The sequence below is a fragment of the Drosophila novamexicana genome, unplaced genomic scaffold (assembly GCF_003285875.2).
Source record: "Drosophila novamexicana strain 15010-1031.04,08,12 unplaced genomic scaffold, DnovRS2.1 tig00000008-arrow-pilon, whole genome shotgun sequence".
Taxonomy (NCBI): domain Eukaryota; kingdom Metazoa; phylum Arthropoda; class Insecta; order Diptera; family Drosophilidae; genus Drosophila; species Drosophila novamexicana.
This window is the reverse complement of record NW_020824765.1, coordinates 3,655,260-3,679,151: the sequence shown is the minus strand read 5'-3', so window position 1 is coordinate 3,679,151 and position 23,892 is coordinate 3,655,260. Positions and strand designations below refer to the sequence as shown.

General features: G+C 41.6%; 7 protein-coding genes across 8 annotated transcripts; 4 read left to right on the top strand and 3 right to left on the bottom strand.

Annotated features, from left to right (window-relative positions):
- Positions 1 to 5,770: 5,770 nt before the first annotated feature.
- On the bottom strand, positions 5,771 to 7,936 carry LOC115760547 (protein 5NUC-like). The gene is made up of 6 exons (XM_030701941.1): positions 7,646 to 7,936; positions 7,453 to 7,588; positions 7,135 to 7,391; positions 6,800 to 7,076; positions 6,438 to 6,738; positions 5,771 to 6,378 (listed from the first exon to the last, which is right to left on the bottom strand). The coding sequence occupies exons 1-6, from the start codon at positions 7,846 to 7,848 to the stop codon at positions 5,804 to 5,806; spliced, it is 1,749 nt and encodes a 582-aa protein (XP_030557801.1). The 5' UTR covers positions 7,849 to 7,936; the 3' UTR covers positions 5,771 to 5,803.
- Positions 7,937 to 7,948: 12 nt separating this feature from the next.
- LOC115760553 (protein 5NUC-like) lies at positions 7,949 to 10,746 on the bottom strand. The gene is made up of 7 exons (XM_030701955.1): positions 10,685 to 10,746; positions 10,086 to 10,321; positions 9,881 to 10,031; positions 9,307 to 9,563; positions 8,956 to 9,232; positions 8,600 to 8,900; positions 7,949 to 8,533 (listed from the first exon to the last, which is right to left on the bottom strand). Exons 1-7 carry the CDS (start codon positions 10,685 to 10,687, stop codon positions 8,046 to 8,048), a joined length of 1,713 nt encoding a protein of 570 aa, XP_030557815.1. The 5' UTR covers positions 10,688 to 10,746; the 3' UTR covers positions 7,949 to 8,045.
- A 687-nt stretch (positions 10,747 to 11,433) lies between these two features.
- Positions 11,434 to 11,742, top strand: LOC115763087. The gene is made up of 2 exons (XM_030705525.1): positions 11,434 to 11,526; positions 11,596 to 11,742. Exons 1-2 carry the CDS (start codon positions 11,434 to 11,436, stop codon positions 11,740 to 11,742), a joined length of 240 nt encoding a protein of 79 aa, XP_030561385.1.
- A 3,379-nt stretch (positions 11,743 to 15,121) lies between these two features.
- On the top strand, positions 15,122 to 17,427 carry LOC115761976 (cathepsin L1). The gene is made up of 4 exons (XM_030704026.1): positions 15,122 to 15,162; positions 16,103 to 16,309; positions 16,371 to 16,579; positions 16,647 to 17,427. Exons 2-4 carry the CDS (start codon positions 16,109 to 16,111, stop codon positions 17,347 to 17,349), a joined length of 1,113 nt encoding a protein of 370 aa, XP_030559886.1. The 5' UTR covers positions 15,122 to 15,162; positions 16,103 to 16,108; the 3' UTR covers positions 17,350 to 17,427.
- Positions 17,428 to 18,099: 672 nt separating this feature from the next.
- LOC115760882 (ras-GEF domain-containing family member 1C) lies at positions 18,100 to 21,432 on the top strand. 2 transcript variants are annotated; one of them, XM_030702448.1, is made up of 6 exons: positions 18,100 to 18,262; positions 18,660 to 19,436; positions 19,499 to 20,260; positions 20,319 to 20,462; positions 20,516 to 20,721; positions 20,780 to 21,432. In XM_030702448.1, exons 1-6 carry the CDS (start codon positions 18,212 to 18,214, stop codon positions 21,015 to 21,017), a joined length of 2,178 nt encoding a protein of 725 aa, XP_030558308.1. In that variant the 5' UTR covers positions 18,100 to 18,211; the 3' UTR covers positions 21,018 to 21,432. The 2 variants fall into 2 exon arrangements, with proteins under 2 accessions (XP_030558308.1, XP_030558314.1); XM_030702454.1 differs by having other exon boundaries at positions 18,486 to 19,436; positions 20,780 to 21,017.
- Positions 21,433 to 21,500: 68 nt separating this feature from the next.
- Positions 21,501 to 22,404, bottom strand: LOC115760896 (anaphase-promoting complex subunit 10). Its single transcript, XM_030702466.1, has 2 exons — positions 22,171 to 22,404; positions 21,501 to 22,110 (listed from the first exon to the last, which is right to left on the bottom strand). The coding sequence occupies exons 1-2, from the start codon at positions 22,307 to 22,309 to the stop codon at positions 21,656 to 21,658; spliced, it is 594 nt and encodes a 197-aa protein (XP_030558326.1). The 5' UTR covers positions 22,310 to 22,404; the 3' UTR covers positions 21,501 to 21,655.
- A 54-nt stretch (positions 22,405 to 22,458) lies between these two features.
- Positions 22,459 to 23,769, top strand: LOC115760905 (U3 small nucleolar ribonucleoprotein protein IMP3). Its single transcript, XM_030702476.1, has 3 exons — positions 22,459 to 22,680; positions 22,748 to 22,959; positions 23,022 to 23,769. The coding sequence occupies exons 1-3, from the start codon at positions 22,544 to 22,546 to the stop codon at positions 23,216 to 23,218; spliced, it is 546 nt and encodes a 181-aa protein (XP_030558336.1). The 5' UTR covers positions 22,459 to 22,543; the 3' UTR covers positions 23,219 to 23,769.
- Positions 23,770 to 23,892: the final 123 nt, after the last annotated feature.

Below are 23,892 nucleotides of genomic sequence, written 5' to 3'. Positions count from 1 at the left end.
TACCTTAGTTAGCAGCCAAGTTATTCGATTCACTCGCTCTTGCTGCAGACATTTTCTGTGGCATCTGCCATGGTGTCCCACCCACCCCCCTTTGCAGGGCCTCTTCGTGGAGCAGCCTAATCAATAGTTAATCCAATTCGACACATGGCTGGATAAATAGGTGGATAGGTGGGTGTGGGGCATAATTATATACAAGTCCGCGAACGAGTAAATATAATAATAATGGCCTGGTGATTAAGAGTCATGGGAAATGGAATGCGTTCATTTTCCCAGTTGGCCAGGCCGGGGCCAGGCCAGGGACTAGCACTAAATAGGGCTGAGCCTGTGCCTCGAATCTAGGCGGTTGTTGACCAGCAAAAAGTTGGCACTGTGTCCGTGTCCATGGCTGGGACTGCGGCTGAAGCTGAGACTGGGACTGAGGCTGAGGCCGGGACTGAGGCTGAGGCTGGGACTGTGCGTGCGTATTGCAATCAAAATTCTATCGAGGAACGCACCGAGATTTTGGGCCGCCCTACGTGTAACTTTTATTAAGGTTGTTGTTCTTGTTCTTGAAGCTCGAACTGCCGCCGGGCCGACGCCGACGTCAACGACGACGCCGAAGCTGACGCGTGTCGACCCATTCAGTTTAATGTGACCGCCGCGTCGCGTCAGTTGGGCTCCTCGCTATCTGGATTTAGTTTGGCGTCTAAAGGCGGCCATTTGGATGGCCTTCGTCTTAACAGCATTCATCCATATCCATCCATACATGTTGCTCTTCCTCGCTGGCTTCTTTTACTGCTGCTGCTGCTGCTGCTGCTTCTTTTACTGCTGCCTCTGCCGCTGACTCTGCTGCTGACGCTGCTGCTGCTGCTGCTGCTGCGTCTAGTTGATCTTGTGATCTTCAGCATTTGTGTGCTTACTTTGTTGGCTCGTCTTCGTCTTGGCCTGCGTCCTCTTTGTTGCTGCTCCTCTTGTTGTTGTGTTTTTTTTTATCCCTTTTCTCTGGTTTATTTCATTGCTAGTTTTCGCAGCGACTTGTTCGGGGTCTAAAAATAAACTTGGCCCAAGATTGAGGAATTTAATTCGCCTTTTGGTAGAAAATCCTCGACTTTGCACAACCGACTTTGGCAACACGCAGACGGGCAACGCCGGCTTCGGTTTATTTTTGCTTCTACCCATACACACACACGCACACACACACACACACACACACACACACACATACATACATGCACACATACGTGTGTAAATAAATATTTGAATCTGTTTCTCAGGTGCGTGCATTGCTCCTGTATCCAGAAATTCGCAATCAACTTTAGCGTCAACTTCAGGTATGAGCTGGAGCTGATGATGATGATGATGACATGGTCATGGTATGTTGCCTATTGGCGAGCCAGCGGGAATGCTAAAAAACTAATATACAGGTAGATTTTTCGCATGGAATCAAAGGATTAAGCGCTCAACAGTGACATCCAGCTCATTATCTCAGCCAGCCTCAGATGCCAACATCTCATTGCAATTTTCTATGCGACTATGGAAGCTGCATTTGTACAATTTCATAGCCTGTGACCGCTCTGCTCTGGTTTTGTCCTTGATACGCGAAGGTCATCAGCATTTGCATCTCGTCCCTTACTGGCCGCCACGTGTCGTGAGGGCCAAGCCCAGAAAATCACATAAACAAACCAGTACCAGGCCCCTCCGGTTTGTTCATACATAAATTCATGTGCGGCAGTCCCATCGAATTTTGCAATAAGTTATTAAAATATGCGGAATCGCAGCCAGCATTTGCAATAAATGCTAAGCATAACAAACAAATTATAAGCTCGGACTCGGACCAAATTGCAGGCAACATCTGTAATACACAATTTATCAGCGATCTGATGGCGATTTAGATACCCTATATCAGGAAAATACTCCAATCATATCTCAGAAATCTTTTAGACTTAAATTCCCCAAATACGTCGCTGTGAAAGTCGATTTGCCCTAAAAAGCATGCTGCAAGAAATATCTACATAATGTCGGAAAGCCATCCTTATCCATTATCGATTTACACGTCCACTCACATAAATAGATGTAAGGGTTCATCTCCCAACGTAATATATCGATCAGCAATCGGAACAAACTCCTTTATCAATATGGATATACATCTATATCTATGTATTATATTTTGAGGCAGATTTCTTGAGTGTATATATGCGCCCACTCATGCGTTACAGGAATCGTGACACAGTTGTTATATGCTCATGCTAGGGTATAATATTTCAGATCTCGTTTTTTCTCGGTGTCTTGATGTCGAGCGAGCTCCTTGCCTTAACCCTAACCATAACCATATCAACGGTAAATAGTTTCGATCACAAAGCCAACCCAGAAGACATAAGCATACGAGGCAAATGAGCATTTGGCATGCCCGATCCCGAACCCGAACCCGATCCCGATCTGCCCGCTGCCCGATTCTCGGTGCCTGTTGCCTAATGGCCTATGGCTGCGGAGCGCTAGCTGGCAATCAAAGAGAATGAGGACGAGGCAAATTTGGCCCATGCCGATGATGTCCATGAAAGAGGAACAACAACAACAACAACAAGAGGAACATACAGTTTTGAGTTCTTCTTTGTGTGATTCACGTCATTTCGAATTCCATGTCAAAAGGTGAAGCCAATTCAACGTTTCTAGCGAACTGGGCAAAAAAATCACGACCAACAGGAAAAGAAGCCAACCAAATAACAAAGCCATGAAAAATAACAACAAATAACAAGCAACACGAAAATCGCGTTGAATGAAGATTATTTCGTCTAATTTGTTGCTCCGACTTTGTACTTCGCATAGAAGATCTTCCACGGGCACCCTCACGTGCCTCGAGTCCAGTTCCAATTGGATGTGGAGCACAGGCAAAGGGCCAACAGACGTGGTTAATGTCACTAATATGGCCATTAGAGTCCATCGTATGCAGAAGTTATTTCCAGCAGAGGAAGTCAGCGTCGAGTTCGAAGACGGAAGATGTCTTTTATAAGCACATTTACCGTTTAAATGGGGGAAAACAGTTGAGCTGATTATACTTATGCCCCATTCTCGTAGCCGACAGATGGCCCAGGTCTCCTCGCCCGGACCAGGGAGCAGCTCCGTGGCGAGTCTATTTGAGAAATTGAAATGCCACTGCCAAGCTCTCGACATTTAAGCAGGCATTCAATGTGAATGTGACTCTGACTGTGACTGTGAATGTGAATACAAATGCGGGTGTGGGTGAGTTCAAGAACCTTTTTTAACCATGACTAACCGAATGACTGATAGCTGAAAGCTGAAGCTGAAAGCTAAAGTGCCGTGCAAAATGCCCGATTCTGCACTTGACCGCCGCCGCCTAGCCAAAGAGCCCAAAGACCAGAGCCAAGAACCGCGTATCCAGGCCCAGCTGACATCAAGTGCCGAGACAGAGTCTAAGTATGAGCTGCGCGCTATAATTACATACGAGCACAGAAGAAGACTTCCCAGTTGCTGGGCTTAAGCCGCAGTCCAGGCTTCTGGCAAAGATGCCAAAGCCAACTGCCGCCAGCAGCAGCAGACGGTGATTGTGTCGCCTACGACCAAGTCATTTGCTGTCTTTACCTCCAGCTCAAAGCGCACAAGTATCTGTAGTTCTCACGACATCAGCAGCAGCAGCAGCAGCAGCAGAGCAACACGCCGGTAGCTACATTGAGACAAGGGCCAGGCCGAAGGTGAGGGCCAGGGCTGAGGCTGAGGCTGAAGCACGCATACGCGAATGCACACTGGAGTCAGCAGAGGCTCAGAGAGTTCAGTTCAGTCTGTTCATTAAAATGGTAAATGCTATAAACAGTCAGAATTCCTGATCTCCCCCTATTTGATATTTTGCACAGCTAACCGAAGTCAAATGGAAGATATGTGTTAAATATAAAAATTGTCAAATTGATAGTTGCAAGTCTAAATTAATTACATAATAACTTGTCATTTTAATTAATTAGAGTTCAACCCGTTCATTAAAATGGTAAATCTTATAAACAGTCGTAATTCCCTTTATTTCCCCTTATTTGATATATTGAACATCTAGCCGAAGACAAATGGAAGATATGTGCTAGGAGAAGAACATTGCCGTAATGAGAGTTTTGGGTCAATCTACAAGTCTAATTACATAATTACTTGTCATTTTAATTACTTGAAGTTCAGTTATAGACAGTTTTAATTCCCTTTATTTGATATTTTGAACATATAACCGAAGTCAAATGGAATAAATATGTGCTAGGAGTAAAACCTTGCCTGGAGAGTTTCAGGTAAATCTGAAAGTCTAAATTAATTGCATAATTATTTTTTAATTTTCGGGTAAATGTGCCAGTCTAAAATAATTACATAATTACTTCTAATTTAAATTATCTTTTAAATTATTAATTGTTAATACCTAAAAAGTGGTACGACAGCCCAATACTCGGTTGGAAAGAGCCTGAAAGGACTGATCCTATCTAATATTATATATTAAACTCTGCTCCAAATTGTTTTATTGTCAGAACCAAGAACTTCAGATTCAGATGGCAGTCTAACTTGATCACAGACATGCAAGAGGTCAGACCTAGTCGACGCGATTTATTTACAGAGGCCCAGTTTGACCAGAGGTGGTGTGAGTAGAGCATGTTTATTAGTGCGTGCCAGTTACAGGGGGGGCTTACACAAAAAAAAATAAGACAAACAAACGTCTTCAGCCAAGGGCGTCGTATAATAGTGGAGGGTCAATGCACAAGCTGGAGGTACGACGACCCCCGAGACTAAGAAATTAACAATAACAAAAACAAAAGATTCAGCTGACGAAACTCAACATTAGATCGCTAATGATCTCGTCGCTCGGACTGAGAAGATCATATTACATACTTACTTAGTTGTCGCCTCAGGTATTGGTGTCAATTAATGACAGCGATTAACGGTTTCTTGCAGTTTCTATATTAGTTGGGGCAACAGCAAGTGAGAACGTTGCAGTTTAAATATCCCGCATAGCGAGATACTCAGCTGGCAGATGTGGAAGGGAACATATTAAGAGAATACTCCAAGTTAGAGTGTATGTCATTTATTCTCAAAATCATGAATATTGAAGCCTATCTTATTAATCCTCTAAATCTTGTCTATTCCTCATTATACGTTTAACAAAATGTTAAACAATCCTTAAATTAGAACTGCAGCGAATATAGTTATTTAAAGGTTTTGTCGGAGTCCTGGACAGATCGAATGCCTTTAAGGTCGCCAACCTGGTTTTCCACATACATAATCCAAAGTTTTTCCTCAAATTTTACATATGCTGATGCGAGCTAAGATGATCTCCATTCAAAACTGCATTTATCAAAGCCCCAAGTTATTTATGCTTTGTGCCTGTGTTGCCCTTATATAAGTTTTCTATATTACACCCAACCATTTTCGGAAAAGTATATGGCTTGCTTCTGGTTCCGGCTTGACTGTTTTTTGGGCTTGTTTAGTTAAAGGCTCGACTCGTAGTAAAAAAATTGATCCGAAGCGATTCGGCTTAAAAGACTTTTAACTGAATTAAGTTATTACTTCCCCATAAAAAATCTTTACAGCTGCGGAATAATAGATCAAGATCTTTGTTTGAGCATTATTTTTTTATTAATTCAATAAAATTACTCATTTTGCTGCTTAACTTAAATTGAATACATTTTTTAATATAGGGTATTTTTCAAATGCGTTTTATTTTTTAGTAAAGAGAAATTACAACCCTTAGTTTTTCCCTAGGTCTCCATGGAAAACTGAAAAATGTTCTAACTCCGAATTAAAAAGAATTTATGTAATACGATTTTATGCTGTATTGTACAAAATATCATTAGGTATATATGAAAAGGTATAAAAAAGTAACTAGCGCAATCGGAACAAGTAGAGTTTGCGATCGGGTCGGCGCGCAGGATCTGCGTTTTTTCTCTATAATAGTTATGCGACTTTCAAGCATGGGATAAACAATTTTGTGCTCCTGATAGTATTTGGTTAATATTTCGCGATCAATCAGCTTTAGACGATGGAGTTCCGGTTCTATGGCATCCTTCAAATGTCTGTGACCATCGCCACCATTCAGAATGAAGCTTGGCACTATTACCGAGTAAAATTTGTCCCTCTCCAAGGGCTCATATTTGGGAATTCTGCAGTCGGCGCACAGCACATTAATTGATGTGACGCGTTTTCCTTTTGGTCGATTATAGTTGATGACCAGGCGCAATCCGGACACTTGCAGGAAGCCCCCATCCGAGTCTGTGTGCCGCAAGGCTGCCGAGTACTCCAAGGCTTTGACAAGATCATGGCCCTTGATGCGGGTGACCGACACGGTATTGCCATATGGTAAAGCTGTGGCTATATCCACGCCCGTAACAGTTCCATCTGGGCCCGGGTCGATGCTCGCGCGTATTCCTGTCAAAGATATTCCTTGAAAACGTGTATGACATGAACTTTAGGGACATACAACATACCTCCCGAATTCATTAGGGCTATCGCTGCATCCGTCCAATACAGACCGCCATAATCCTCAATAACTCGACCGTAGACCAAAGCGTCGCCAATAAAGTTGCCAAAATTGCATTCCGATTGACGACACGCTTCACGATCTCCATTCAGAACAACCTTACTTACGCCAACCACTTGGGTTTCCAGCTCATCTATAGTCGCCCTCTTACTGTCCAAGAGGGCCTTCACAGCGGAATCATGCGCTACTGTGTTATCCAACAGAATGGGAGAGCCACTATATTTGATCAAGCGACCTCCATTGTCAAACTATAAGAAATATAATGCTTATGGATTAACCCAATGCTTATGGATGATCAATGATCCCTACCTCCAAATCGATTTTCCCCAAATACTTGGTATACGCATACGCCTGAAGGACCAGCACCTGTTGCCCATTTGTTCGGGTCACCACAGTTGGGTAGTTGCCCACGGGGTTCTCCCTCTCCGGCGGAGTGCCCGTGAATAGGAACGTGTGCGAGTGTCCTCCGACGACAAGATCAATGTCCTGGCAACTCCTGGCGATATCTTGATCCATGCTGTAGCCGGAGTGTCCAAGTGCAATTATAATATCGACTCCTTTGTCAGTAAGTTTTTTGGCCTCGGCACTTGTGTGTTTTACAATTATAATTTCCAACTATATAGCTAAGCAAATCGAATACGTACTTAATGTAAGGTATTTCATTATGGATTTCAATATCGAGTGCTGAGACTAGTTTTCTTGTCACGGGCGTCAGATATCCAATAATCCCGATTTTCTTCTCAAACTTCGTGATGATGGTGGAGTGAACCAAATTCTTCATATTTTGCAAAACTGGAGCGTTTTTCAGGATTATATTGCAGCAGACAACGGGGAATTTGATCATTTGAAGAAAAGGCACCAATCCATTGACATTGTCATCGAGCTCATGATTGCCCAGCGACTATTAAATGAAGGGAATCCGTAAATACAGTACGATTGCATGTGCCGACCAAAGTACCCACCATTGCATCTGGATTCAGCATATTCATCAGTTCGCCCGCCAGCTCACTCCTGAATATTGTGAACCAGGGGGTTCCTTGAAAGGTATCGCCTGCGTTCAAAAAAAGTGTTGGACCCTCGGCACGGGCCTTTGCCACACTAAATGGATCACAGCGGAAAGTCGTAAAGCCAAACTGAAAACGGATCCAAACTTACGCCGTAGCTACTCTCGCAAAGCCCCCGAAGCACAGGCCCTTCTCATCGTCGCCCATGTCGCACTTTTCATTGCTATCTTTCATCGGGTCATATCTGGCGTGCATATCATTGGTGTGTACGACGGAGAACTTGAAGGCCGTGTCTTGTTTAACAAGCACTAGCAATATTATCAAAGTCCAGTGCAATTTTAACCATAGTTCCATTTGAATGCCATTCAAGTCCTTTTGCGTCTAGAACTTATTTGCCTTCAAATTATTAGGCTTTACTTATAAAAATGATTACATTTGATAAGTTAACTATGACAAGTAAAAGGATTTATTTAAGACTGCTTGCTAGGATATGCCTAAATTCCAGCTATCAAAAGAATTCATAGATTTCATTTACAAAAGAAGAGCTCGGCTTAACTTGAACCTCTGAACCCAATGCGGCCCTCTACTTCCGGAGTCACAAATTTATGGTATTCAAAGTACTGTCGAACAGCTTGAACAATAGTCTTTTGCATCCGTATTGTAACCGGGTTCGTTTCTTCCACCAAAATGAAACCCAAGCCGCCATTCAGTATAAACTGTGGCACAATCACATTGTAGTAGGAGGTCTCGTTCAGACTGCTGTAGGTTGGCACCGTGCAACTGGCGCAACGCACCTGCACAGAAGCAACCCGATTACCTTCTGGCATATCCGGATTGTAGACCACATGTATGCCGGATACCTGAAGAAATGCTCCGTCGGAATGCTTATATCTAGCCGCGGCCGAATTTTCGAGTGCATTTCGTAAGGTCTTTCCACTGATTCTTGTGACATACAGATCATTATCAAAAGAAAGGACCGCCAACAGATCGCTCTGAGTGATGATGCCATCGGACTTCCATTCGATTGAGCTGCGTATGCCTGGAAATTAAGAGGTTACTTTCCAATTGGAGCATTCGATATGTATTGGCAATTGAGAAAACTAACCGCCGCCCTGATGAATGGCAATAGACGCATCTGTCCAGTAATCACCGCCCTGATCTTCCATAACTCTGCTGAATACCATTGCATCGGTAATTAGATTTCCCATATTACACTCGACCAACCGACAAACGGTCTTACGTCCCTCAAGGTACACCTTGCTATGCCCCACAATGGACTTCTCTAGGGCCGTAACATTCTCGCGGTAAACTTCCAACAGGTTAAGCAATTCCTTGTCTTGCGCGACTCCAGAATCCAATAGGATGGGCAAACCATCGAACTCGATTAAATTTCCATCTTTATCGAACTGTCAAGAAATATATGATTAATAGGAATTTGGAACTTTTTGTACGTTAACCTACCTTCACGTGAAGTTTACCCAAGTACTTCGTGTAGGCGTAGGCCTGCACCACGGGAACTCTTTTACCACTCTTCTGTGTAACTACGGTGGGATAAGGACCGTCAATACTTTCGACACTTGGCTTCTCTCCGTTGAACAGAAATGTGTTCGTGTGTCCGCCAATAACAAGGTCAACTTCAGGGCAACTTCTGGCTATGTCCTGGTCTTTTTGATAACCAGAGTGTCCCAAGGCAATGATGATTTTAAAGCCTTGAGCCTTTAGTTTGGCCGCCTCTGTGCTGCAAGTGAACAAAAGGTCCGCATGAAACTGGTATGTGGTTATGCAAAATATAAAAAATAGACGTTTTCTTACTTAATTGAATCGATTTCTTCATTGAATTCCATGCTGTCTTTTACTGACAGCAATCTTGTTTCCGGCGTGACGTACCCAATCACAGCAACTTTTGTGCCATTTGCATCGAGAATAGTCGAATTGACTAGTTGCTTAGAGGCAGCCAGTTCAGGTTCCCTCGCAAGATTCAGGTTACAGGCCACCACGGGGAAACTTACATCATTTAGAAATGTTACGAGACCCTCTACTTTCTCATCAAATTCGTGGTTACCTAGGGACTAGATTTTGTTGAAGAAACTTAATTTTGCAGATATTTAAGGATATCATTTTTAAGCCATTTATCACCCGTTTTGAAAGTCAAATATTTAGATATATATAGATATAGACTATATATATAATAGAACAAAATTGTCATTTAAAATTTACTTTTTCTTAGCTGATCAGGCTGGTAAGGTATATGTTTACAGATATTGTTATAATATCTAGTAATTATTTTGTCTATTTTAACATTGACAAATAATCTTCATAAAATGTAGGATATATGATACTCGGGTCGGAATTTTCGAATGGAGAACCTTTACTTTCTGGCACTTACCATTGCATCTGGCTGCAGTTTATTAAGAAAATCGCTGGCAATTTTGTCTTTAAAAAGTGTAAACCACGCTGTGCCAGCATATGTGTCGCCGGCATTCAAGTAAAATACTGGGGTGCCTCCATTTTTAGCCTCGGCTCGATATTTTTGAACTCTAAAAAAAGAAGATATGCGTTAGGCAAGTTCAAAGACTTTTTGTAGCACTTACACGTTGGCTATACGGGCAAAGCCGCCGTAGCATTTGTCCCTTTCGACATCCTCCGGCGAACAAGTTTCACTGTGGACATTCGTCTGCTCAAACCTGGCATGTATGTCATTGTTGTGGAGTATAATAAACTCTGTGGCCACGGCAGGCTTCAGTTCTATAGGATTTGCAGTGATCCTGTTACCAAGCAACAGCACGATTGCGATGAGTTTCCATAGATTAATCATTTTGCTTTGTGGCTAAAAGAATGAGAGCACATAAGAGTTACTTAGTCAAGCTTAGAAGACATTCTGCATTCGATTCATATATATACAAATTCCCACTTCGAGTAGCTATCTTGTATCTACGACTCATACAGACAAACTTAAGTTTGTTGCCTTAAACAAGGACAGATATACTTTGTGTACTCCGATTGTACTACCGATTTACCAGTTGCACGTAAAGCACTCATGCTTATTATAAAACCCGTTTTATTTTACTTTTTACACAATAACTCGGTACTTAAAAGCGTATTTTGGGTTACGATCAAGAACTTAATGCCCCATCGAATGCACAGGAAAGGGACCAAAGCAGGCGAATTTAAATGCTTTTGACTAACGCACCATGTGAAGATAGGCAACTGTCCCTTGTGATCGATCGGTAATCAAGAGTCCAACGACGTCTACAGCTGCACTGCCTCTGTGGATTTCAAGTCCGGCTATATAAATGGAATGGCAAATCAGAAGCATTATCACCTTGACACGCCAGCTGCCTTATCTACAACAAAAGTCAGTTTTCCTATGATGGCTTATCACAAAAATGGTTTTCCTGGAAGCTGGCTCTGACAACTACATTTACATAAATTGATATGAAAATGATTAATTTAATTTAGTTTATTGATTGTGTTAAAAAAAAGGAAAGAACGAATCCACACAAGCTATATGAACAGAAAAGTCTTGAAATATATATAGGTCTAGTATGTGGATTATTAATAGACTAAAACTGAGAGACAAGGGAGAGAGGGGGATTAGTACTAGGCAGTCAGATCGACAGATTAGCCAGCGTATATAAGTTGATGGGCATGGAGATACCTCATCTGCCTGCCTTATTCATTTGCATTTCAATGGATATAAAAATACAAAACATCCGCTTGCATTATGTATCACGTCATTAAAGCAACGGAAGTATCTCATAATTATAATATTTAAAACAAATCAAAATTTTTACGTGCACTTTAGCTGCATCCGTTTGCAAAGAGAAAGGTGTTTGTATAAAAGCAAAGTCCTTGACATTGCAGAATCATTCCAAACACAGCATCCGAAGCTTGAGAATATCCCCAATTAAGTAACCTTAACAACTTTATCCATTCAATATGAAAGTTATCATTGTGGCTGTCATTGCTTGCCTGACATTTGTGTCGGCTCTTCCCCAGGTTGAGCGGGGCTCAATATATGCACCCAGTGGAGTAAGTGCTATCATAATACATTAGATCAATTGGATGACTACTCAACAATAACTTTGTTACTATCCGCAGAGGTTTGCCTTGACCGAGAACTGGGCAGCTCCACCAGTTGATCTGAGCCAACCCATTGTAATCCTGCCCGTGGCAACACCCATCACTGAAGAACCCCAAGAACCCAAACTCACAGCCCGGCATTTGACTGGTTGTCCTAATATTTAAATGAAAATTACATTATTATCTATGTGTTAAATAATTATTATATCTAAGATTTCACCAAACATAATATATATAATATATATTATAATATATTATAACAACTTTTAAGCAAAACATTAATTTTTGAATTTTTAAATCAAGGTTTGTTTCAAAATTTCTTTTGGTTGAGCCAATATAACATACAAAACCTTTAAGCATTGAAAATGGTGTTAAAAAGGGTTTAAAAGATTGTATCAATTGCAATTGTATCAAACCGATATATTGTAAAGTTTTGGCTGCGGACATGTTGATCTAACCATATTCGTCTGTCTGTTGAAAAGTTTGTCCGGCTGTCCGTCTATTTGTCTGCAGCATCTCATCAATTTCAAAAACTTATAGAGTTTGTTGTCTTATTGCTTAAAATAAAATATTTTTTTATAGAAAAATAATCATGGAGGTATAATGGCACATTTTCCGATCTCTGTGGCCATCGTTCTTGAACTTTGTTTATCCATTATAAGGTTTTCAATATCCTTTACAATATATTCCATATCTACAATCTACATCTTTAATCCTCATTAGCATTTCGTAGTGTATTCAGTGTATTCGTATTCAGTGTCGTCCATGATCAAGCGAAAAACTTGAAAGTTGCATTCCTGATTTATCAGAATTTGAAGACTTTCATGATCCTAAAAATACCCCCGACGATGCACTTCTCTCTTGGCTGATAATTCCAATTGGAACGCAGGTTGAAGGTCACTGTTTACTTCTGGTTAGAAGCCGTATATTTGAATAAATAATTGTAAATAAAATGTTTAAAAAATAATAACCAAAATATTTATTTTGTTGTTGTAAATGTTTAATTGAGTTGTTTTATCGAATTAAAATCCATTTGAGATTGCGATCAAGGCTCGATCTGAGGCAAATATATATATTTTGTGTTTCCTGCAAGCTCAGCATAAAAAATACTTAATACTCTTTTTATATATATCTAAAAAATAAAATTTGTAAATACTTATGAATAAAATAAATATATAGACTTTTTACCATTACGGACTCTCAAGCTGTCGACAGTTTTTGAAACAAATAAACACTTCTAAAATTCTTCTTTTTATTCAAATGTTACTCCTATTTTTGTGCAAATTAAAATGTTGTTTTTTAAGCTGAGCCTAATCGAAAACCTCTTATCTAAAGGATAACAAAAACAAGAAAACTACTTGTCGTATTTGTTCTAATCGCAAGGAGTTGCCTGCCCATTAAAACTCTTCCACAAATGGTTTCTGAAGTTAAGACCGAGTTCATTCTTGACCATTTTACGAGCGAGATCAATTCTGCTCTGGGTCTCAGTAAGCAATAGTCGAAAGAGTATAACGATCCGGGCACGAAATATAACTTCTTTAAACAATTGTAAAGCGAATTATTGAGATCTGGAAACTTCTCTGACCTAATAAAAGTATATTATTATATTCAAAATCATCTACTGGAACCAGTCTCTCATTGTTGAAGCTTTCTGTTTTCTGCAATAGGACGTTCTTTCTTGTCATATCTATTGTTCGATTCCTCTTGAATTTGGCTCTATTTTTTCCAATATATTGATACTTCATCGTATTGAATTTCATGTTCCAAACTATCTAGCAAGTAGAGAGCAAGAGAGTCTTGATTCGTTTCTGAAGTTATACTCCTCGGCAGATGGGCAGATAAAGTTAGTAGATCGTAATAAAAAAACGTACTATAACTATCTTGTGATATGAGAAAAGTTTGTTTGTCAACTTGTCAAAAATGCCGATTAGTTACATAAAAAAATAATGAATGTAAGCCGAAAACAATTGAATTGCAAGAGAGATTCATGTGACTCACGACACGGAAGCTCAGATTTGGAAGATTAAAATAAACATTTTATGCTTGCACTTTTGCTGCATCAGTTTGCAAAGAGAAAGGTGCTTGTATAAAAGCAAAGTCCTCGGCATTGCAGAATCATTCCAAACACAGCACCCGAAGCTTGAGAATATCCCTGATTAAGTAACCTTAACAACTTTATCTATTCAATATGAAAGTTATCATCGTGGCTCTCATTGCATGCCTGGCATTTGTGTCGGCTCTTCCTCAGATTGAGCGGGGCTCAATATATGCACCCAGTGGAGTAAGTGCTATCATAATACATTAGATCAATTGGATGACTACTCAACAATAACTTTGTTACTATCCGCAGAGGTTTGCCTTGACCGAGAACTGGGCAGCTCCACCAGTTGATCTGAGACAACCCATTGTAGTCCTGCCCGTGGCAACACCCATTACTGAAGCACCTCAAGAACCTAAACTCACAGCCCGTCGCCTGATTGGCTAAATTACCTACATATTATTATTATTCTGTATGCCCCCTAAATATTACTTAGGAATATGTATTTATGCATTCATATATTCGCATCAGGCCGAATGAAAGACTCACAATAAGAAACAAAACAGTAATTTTTCATAAGCATAAATTAAAATCTAAGCCATAAATTAATATTTTTATTTTAAATACATTTTTCACCAAGTGAGGAAATGAATTAACAAATTCCAAAATGAAATTATATATATGTTTTACAGCACGCATTAACTGGGCTTTTGAACGTCAGCCCAGGCTAACTGGTAAGACAACATAAAAATACGTGAAATATTTAAAAATATGGAAACTTCAATTAACATTCAAGGGATTGGCCAAATGTGGAGCCAACATATAAAAATAAGCCATCGGAAATGGTAAATTTGACACGTTAAACCATAAATTATTCATATTTCGACGACCTAATTTGAGGAAATGTTTGTTGTTGTTTTTTTCTACTTGCCCTGAGCCTTGCCTTGCAAGCATATGGGGATTCCCCTTGAATTGTTTTTCGGTGGCTGTCAATGATTTATATGTTCACAATTAAATTAAATAATTAGCCGAATATTCTTGTATTTCAAATCAAATTTATTTGCTCGACTCTCAGAAACAAGTTCCAACCGTTTCAAGAAATAGATAAAATGGAAGCTCTCAGTCAATACATATCTATACATACACACATGTTTATCTTTATTTTTATATATATCTTAGGGTAGAAAGACATCCATTTGGTTGTTTTGCGTTGTTATACATGGCGCTAATTAGTGATTATAAATCCCCAAACCAGTCGACATTTCATACGATTCACGTAGCTAAGTCGAACATTTATAAACATCCAGTTTCGTATGACTTACATATGCATATTTCGAGACGATCTGTGTGAGACGATGCGAGACGAGGCGAGACTAGCTTGTGAAGCGCGTCTTAAACATTTCTAATTTAATTTGCATGATAACGCAGAATCGACGTCGACGATCGACGCTTTAAAAGCACAGCCTCCGACATCTGAGCCTCGCATTGATACTGACGGATCAGCCCAGAAAGGTTACTCGATAGAGCTAATTGTGCGAATATTCAATGTGATAAGAAATAAAGTGAAATGTTTCAGAAAGTGGCCGATTTCTCGTACATATATATTTATGAAATAACCAGAAAACTATTTTATGCAAACTACGGGCCTTTTCAGGATTTCGATTCCGTTTAAAGTTATTTTTCGAGTTAGTCCGAATCGACTCCGAATCGACTCCGAATCGACTTCGAATCGACTCCGAATCCACTCCGAATCGTTTTCTCTCCGCCTCCATATCAATTGCCAAAACAGCTGTTTTTCCAAATAGTGTTTGACCTAAAAAGAAATAAAAAAATACTCTATATGTGAGACAAAAGTTTGGCCAAAGAGAAACCTGTACCGGCTGCCCAATATAATGACAAAAAAGAAGATTTGATCATAACCAAATTAAATGCCATCAATTCACTTTGATTTCGAAAAGCTTGATCGGAATTGAAATCTAGAACAGGCCCGCGAATTAATTGCGTAATCTCCGCCAACTCAGCTACTGCCTGTCAATAATGTGGCTTTATTTAATTTCATTTAATCGGCTTAATCTTGTGAGGTGCAAGGTTTTCTGGTTTTTACCGCCGCGCCGGCTAATCGTTGCTCAAGTGAAAATTATAAAACGAATGACATGAGAATATAAAACGTTAATGTTAAAAGGCAACTGCAACAAAGTGTTATTAAAAATAAACCCGGCGACGGAGATTTACTGTTAATTTGATTTGTTCATAAATAATTTTTTTTACTGCTCACCTGGCCCCCAAACCAGGCCCCATCTAATTAACTGGCGAAACCTGAATTCAAGGTTTAAAAATAATGTTAATAAACTCGCAACAAGGGCTTTAAATTCCCCATTTGAATGGGCGAGTACCTATGATTGATAAATCTCAATGAATTTTGCCGCTTAATGATGGGAATTATAAAAACCAGAAATGATTAGTTTTGTGCTTGCAACTGCCTTACAGATAACAATGAGATTGGCGATTGCACTTCTCCCATTCGTGGCACTGGCCTCTGCCCAGTTTGGCGGCTTTGGCGGCAACTTTGGTGGAAACATTGGCGGCAACTTGGGCAATGCCGCAAATAGGCTGCAGCAAAGGGTTTCCAATATTGCCAGCCGCTTGCCATCGCCCCCCGTACTCTCAAATGTGCAAGACTTTGGCGACTTTTTGGTGAGTACGCACTGTTATCGGGAAATAGTTGCACGATTTCAACCTTGCCACATGTCCTTAGGCGCAATCGGGCAAATCCTATCTCTCTGCGGCGGACCGGCAACTGCGCGAGGGCATCTTCAGTGCTCGCAAGACCCTGGTGGAGGCCAAGAACGCAGCCTTCAAGAGCGGCGCCTCCACCTACGAGCTGGCCGTGAATGCCTTTGCGGATCTAACGAACGCAGAGTTCCTCAAACAGCTTACGGGCCTGAGGAAGTCATCATCCGGCGAGTAAGTGAACCCAAGTCAATATATTAGCTAATTATCTGATCGTTGGTATGTCATCTTTGGCTTTTAGGCAAAACGCGAAGGCCCATCGTCTTGCACCCAAGTTGGCAACGAATGTGCCACTGCCCGACTCCTTTGATTGGCGTGAGAAGGGCGGGGTTACGCCCGTCAAGTTCCAGGGAGAGTGTGGCTCCTGCTGGTCGTTTGCCGCAACGGGCGCCATCGAGGGTCATGTGTTCCGGAAAACGGGCAAATTGCCGAACCTGTCTGAACAGAATCTGGTCGATTGTGGTACTGTGGATCTGGGTCTCGCCGGCTGCGATGGCGGCTTCCAGGAGTACGCCTTCAATTTCATCGCGGAGCAGAACGGCATCGCCGCTGGCGAGAAGTATCCCTACGTGGACAAGAAGGACACATGCAAATATAAAAATGATATATCTGGTGCCCAAATCACCGGATTTGCTGCCATTCCACCAAAGGACGAGCAGGCCATGAAAACCGTCGTGGCCACTCAGGGTCCCTTGGCCTGCTCCGTGAACGGGCTGGAGAGTTTGCTGCTCTACAAGCGTGGCATTTACGCAGATGAGGAATGCAACAAGGGCGAGGTGAATCATTCCATTCTGGTCGTTGGCTATGGCACTGAAGACGGACAGGACTACTGGATTGTCAAGAACTCGTGGGACAAGGCCTGGGGCGAAGACGGCTACTTCCGTTTGCCTCGAGGCAAGAATTTCTGCGGAATTGCCTCCGAGTGCAGTTATCCCGTTGTTTAGTACCTAAACTAGCTAAATATCCCTGTCATTTTCGTACCACGATGTTTTAAAATTCCCACTAATAAATTGTAAACTAATTATACTCGGAAACTGCTTGACGAAAAGAGAGAGAGCAAGAGTTTGGTTCACTCTACAGGTAAGCCCTTTGTCTCAAGCTCATCCTAAATTATCACGTATAATTGTAAATTATAATTTTCTTTAAATAAGGCCGAAACATTATACGAAATTTGAGGCCTTAATAAGCCGTATTACCATCCAATATTAAAGTTCAAATTTGAAGATTAGTTTGAAGCCCATCGAATTAATAAGCAAAAGTTAAAATCAACATTTTGCGCTCTTGTAACTCCCGTGACCTTTAAGCCAATCCGGTGAGCTTCCAAAATCACTGAAAGACGTAGTTATAAGGTTTAATGTACAGGTACGAAAACAGAAAAACTGTTAATCAAATTTGAATGGCCAAGCAAAGTTTGGCGCCAAATTATCCATTGGAGAGTACAGGGTGTATAGGATGCAAAATAAGATTTTATTATATATATTAGAGTTGGAAGAGAATATGAATTAAAGTTATATCTCATTAGCGTTAGCTACTTTCTGACGAAGTGAGAAAATCAATTGCAATTCAGTTGAGCGTGAAGCGAATAATGCGAATAATACGTCGTGTGCGTTGTAAGCAGTGTTGGAAAATTTGTTCGTTAAGTGAACTAGTTCCATGTTCTCTTGTTCTACTGTTCGACTGTGCGAACAACCCAACACTGCTGGAGTGGGAAATAAATAAATAAATATAAATAGTCGCCAAGTAAACTGTCTATTTAGCAAAGGAAACAAGCAATCGATGTGCATTGAAATGCGATTGCCATAAAAAATGACGATTGTGCGTCGATCGGAACGCAAATACCCCATGCTGTTCCTGCAGGTGTGTAGCTAAAATTCTAACCAGACACAGACCCAGGCCCAGCCCACTTTTTGGGTAAGTGGTGGGCGTTGTCACCCCGTCTGCCTGTCACAAGGCTGAGCTCGTACTCGTACTCGTTCTCTGCGCTAACAATTCCATAGTGCGGCATTTGTCATTAACAATAACAATGGTCTTTATGTACATATGTGTTGCCTAATCGCATAATTCGAATTCCTTATTGCAGAAATGTGCTTGTTAGTCTAGTGCATTGATATTAATCCAAAGAACCCCCCGGGTCATATGCATTTTACCAACACAAAGTCAACATCACCAACTAATTGTCATACCCTCTTGACTAACTGATCAATCCAAAATGGACGAAGACATTATGAACGCAGTAGAATCTCTTTTCGGCAAGGATGTTAAAATTGTGGACTGCGAGACATCGTCCTCTGTGCAGCAAGAAGAGGTGCTGCTGATTAACGGTGTGCCGGTCAAATTGGACGGCCTGCCGGCAGATGATGCAAGTGCCATTAAGAGCGCTCTGCTCGACGGCCAGATGCCGGCAGTGGAGCACTTGAATCAGCTGCTGTTTCGTGCTGGGCTGGCGCAACAGCCCATAGAAGTGGAGACATCGCTGACGGTGAAGTCCTCGCTGACCACCACCGAGGAGGTGTTGGTTTCACGCAACGGGCAGGTGCTTGACGAGAGAACCGTCGAGACCAAAGAGCACTTTAACCATCAGTCGCACCAGAAGGAAATCTGGCAGCCAGTCAGGCAGCAGAACGCTTTGGCGCGTGCGACGCCAGAGAACGCGCTCAAGTATCGAACAAATTCGAATTCCACGTTTTCTTCACAGGCAACAGGCGATGGGGAACCCAATAGATCTGGCGACGAGCTGGGTCGTCAGCTAAATCAAACATTTTCGAATGCCTCACTCATGTCGAGCAGCTCTGCCCTAAGCGGTTCGGATCAAGTGATTGGCTCCACCTCCAATATGTCTACGGCAACGACGCTGGGCGAGAAGAGTTCGAATATAAGCAGCTGCGACTCGGGCCACGACGGCCTCTTTCACAGTGTCTCGATGAGTGCGCCCTACACAAAAGCCAACGCCCGCGATCCGCAAACCGATTCCATGTACTGTGACATTCCCAGCTCGACAGACGAAGCTGATGCGGTGTCAGTCGCCTTGCTGGTAAGGTCCTGAGAACAGCTTAGAATAATTAGCCAGCAATTTTAATCGCATTTCTTTCACAGAGCACGCACTTGCAGATCACAGAGTCATGTGACTCAGTCAACGATTGCCAAACGCCGCCAGCTTATGCCAAAGACTTGCCAGCCGCTGGTGATCTCGGCACACTAGTAACGCTCCTGGTCAGCTGCAGGAATGAGGACGTAGAGTTTGCGTTTCTACTATGCGCACGTTTGCTTGTCACAGTTCAAGAGCTGCTGTCGAAGATTATTCAAGAGTGCCACGGACAAGAGGAGGAGCTGCTGCGTCTGCTTGTGCACTGGCTGCGCATATGTCCTAACGACTTCCGCAATGAGACACTGCTTCAAGAGCTGCGCAAGCACAGCGCCAGCAAGGCATTAAGTGCTTTTCTCGATCGCATTACCGACTCAATAGACCGGCTGGATGCAAGTCAGCGCTCACAGTTGCAGTATTTGCTGGTAAAACAGGCCTCGGCCAGTTCCTTAGGGCGACAGAGCAGTATTAAATCGCTCAAACGATTCGCTGCGAATGTTTACAAAACGGATAATGTGCTGAGCAAGTGCAGCAGCGCCTTCGAACTGGCCCATCAGCTGTACGCCATTGAGTATGCGTACCTCTCGCAGATACGTCTAGAGGAGTTTATCGAACTGATTGACACTGGAGTGTTTAAGACTTGCATGTTGCAAACCAAGGCAAGTACGCTAGGCTCCAGCTGCACCTCCGCAAAGCAACCCGAGGTTAGCATCGCAGCCTATGTGCAGTGGTTCAACCAACTCTGCAATTTGACTGCCACGGAAATACTTAAGGTGAGTGTGTCGAGTATCACAAGCCCAGTCTACTTTATTAACGCACATCACTTTAAAGGCTGGCAAAAAGTCTCAGCGCGTGCAGATGGTTGAGTTCTGGATTGAAACCGCTTTGGAATGCTTCAACACGGGCAACTTTAACAGTCTGATGGCTATTTTGACGGCTCTCAATATGACTGCCATATCGCGACTCAAAAAAACTGTAAGGCTAACTTTGAAACATTTCAACTTGTTAATAAACTATTGCTCTTGCAGTGGTCAAAGGTGCAGACAACCAAATTCGAGGGCTTGGAACATCAAATGGATCCCAGCTCCAATTTTCACAATTACCGATCGACCATGAAAGCTGCCATTTGGCGCTCCGAACGCGAAGCGGCTAATAAAATCGAGCGTGCCATTATTCCGTTTTTCTCGCTCTTTCTAAAGGATTTCTACGCCATTCACGAGACACACAATACCAGGCAAGCATTTTACCAACAATTTATTGGTATTTAGCTCTTAATAATAATTCTTTTTTAGACTCGCCAACGGATCCTTCAACTTTGAGAAGTGCACACTTCTTGGCACACAGCTGCGCAACTTCTATAAATGCCAACAGCTGGATTGTCCGTATGAGCAGCTGTCCCATGTCGTGGCCTATTTGCAGAAGGCAGAAGTTTTCACCGAGGAGGTTCTTATAAGAACTTCCTATGAATGCGAGTCGCCGACTGGCGTCGGAGAGAAAGATCACTATAAAGCGCTAAAAGCTGCTAAATAATCGAACACATTAATTTGAATTATTCAATAAGACGACAATTTTTGGCGATAATCGAATCTAGCCTCGCACAAACTTCCATTGAGTTTGTACACATTTTTTTGTTGATACTTCCATGTTTATATTTGCATTTGCATCGCAATGACGATAATAACTTTACACTAAAATCGCAATCGTATTTGTTAATTTGTACTTAAGTCTGTAGCGTACTTTCATACATATTCAACTGATCATAAGCAATTGGTTGGCATGTAATTTGCAGCTCCAATAAATTTACATACAATCTTACCATTTTTTCATCCCATTTTTCGGGACTTGATATATCCCTTTTTAATAAAGTAGGGAAATAATCCAAGAGAATAAATTTACGTACAATCTAAAACAATTGCTTTATGCCTAAATGCAGTTTTAGGGATTTGAAATGTCCCTTTTTATTGAAGAAGGGAAATAATCCAAGAGAATAAATTTACATACAATCTAAAAGAGCTGTTTTATGCCTAAAGGGATTTTTCGGGACTTGATATATCCCTTTTTATTGAAGTAGGGAAATAATCCAAGGGAATTTAAGAAATCCAAATATAAATACTTACAACAACTACTGTATAGATCATTTTAAGTCTCTGAGTATTGGTTTTTTTTTATTAACGTATGGTAGCAAACTTTTGAAAGTCAACCGTTCCGAACTTGCCAAACAGCTCCAGAGGATAGTGTTTGCCCTCGCCTCCGCAGGGGGCGTGGACTCGAATCTGGCGCATGTGAGTGTCGCGGCCATTTTGATGATTGGATATTACGGCGATTTGCAGCATAAAGGTGCGCAGCGACTTGACGTTGCCATCCTTAATGGGTATTTGCACCCAGCCATTTGGCTCGGTCAGATCGATGACCTGAAGCTCCTGCAGATCATTGAAATTGGTGCCGGAGCGTATGGAGATCCGCGATGGCGTATAGCTCTCGTCCAACTTGTAATCGGTATATATGTAGATCTGGCTGATGTTGGTGCGCTTGTGGAATTGTATATTGACCAGGTGCGGCAGTTGGCCATCGGATTGCCAGTAAGTGTCCATTATATTGTCCCGCAAACGTTCTACACCGAAGCCTGTTCAGTAGGAGTTTTGTTTGAGTGGAGCTCTTGTTGGTTTTCTCTGCGAGATCCTACCTGGTTTGCAGGAGGACAAGCTCCAAACAGCCTGCGAGCCTACTTCACGCACATAGCCCAGTCGCTCTTCCGCAAGTGGATCCTCTTCGCTAGTAGCAGCTGGCTTGGCTGTGGACTCTTCATCTATAGTAGCCGCCATATTTCAAGCCGAATAATTTAACATAAGTAAACAATATCGCAAAAATAATATTCAACTTATTATGCTTGACATTTTCTCAGCCAGTTCTTGTTGTTTCAGTTTCCAACACTGACTGGCAAAACAAACACAGCTGTTAAGAGTCGCAGTCAATAAACGACTCGCAAACGTTTTCCAACACTCGCACAACAACGCACATGTGCACTGCCGTGTAGCATAAGGAAAACAAACTTAATTATGGTGCGTAAACTGAAATATCATGAGCAAAAGTTGCTCAAGAAGGTGGATTTCATCACATGGAAAGTCGACAACAGCAGCAAAGAGAACAAAATCCTACGCCGCTACCATATACAAAAGCGTGAGGACTACACAAAGTTTGTATCCAGCACGGCGTTGCCTGCATAATATTGATATTAAAATAGCAATTTCTTTTCTAAACAGGTATAACAAATTGTCGCGCGAAGTAAGAGAACTCTGTGAGAGAATAGCAAGACTCGATGGAACGGATCCTTTCAAGGGAGAGGCTACGGCCATGCTTATGAACAAACTGCATGCGCTGGGTGTTGCCAACGATCATATTACCTTGGAGACCGCCAGCAAAATGTCCGCTAGCAACTTTTGTCGTCGCCGCTTGCCCGTGGTGATGGTCAGACGTGAGCACAGATTCCGTTTTATGCTGCTGCTTGATTTAAACTTATCAATAATGTTCTTTCAGTGAGAATGTCGGAGAGTCTTAAGCATGCCACCGACCTCGTCGAGCAGGGTCATGTTCGTGTGGGTCCAGAAATGGTTAAGGATCCAGCCTTTCTGGTTTCCCGCAACTTGGAAGATTTTGTCACCTGGGTAGATGGCTCCAAAATTAAAGAGCATGTACTTCGTTACAATGACATGCGCGATGATTTCCAAATGTAGAGGACGATTCTGTTTCAAGTATAATCTATTTTAAGCAAATTAAATATATGGCTGTTCATTTTTGTACAGAAGTAGAGCTGCGGGTTTGACGTCTTCCGTTAAGATTCATTATAGAATTCTTTGATTTGTATAATGTAGTTGCAATATATGTCCACGTGTGATTGATCCCTTAAACATTTGAAAGCTCAATCAAACTCAATTGAGCAAGGCTATCGAGAAAACCTAGCCTTGCGCTTACACAGATGGTCATGACTAGAACGAGTCGGGAATTACATTATGGAACCGAGGATGCTTCCTTCGACCAGGAGCATAAAATCGCATAAAACCAATATTCCATTTTTTAACTATTTTCCATGTCAATTATTTCGAATGTCAAACAACAAAGAAAAACATTTTTGGCCGTAATTTGTTAAATTATCATTTTTAATAACTTTATTACATTTCATATAATAATGTTTAGATCGCATTAATATAATTCATTATATTGGAGCCTTTCACGCCAAGGGCGCAACAGCGCCGACACTGATAAATACATATATAGTACATACATATATAAACTTGTTTATCAATCAACCCTCGTATTCTGACCATGCTACATGCCCGAGGCCGCATAAAATCCTTCTAATTATGGCGGTACACAGCATATGCCTTATTAGTTTCTTCACTTACATAGT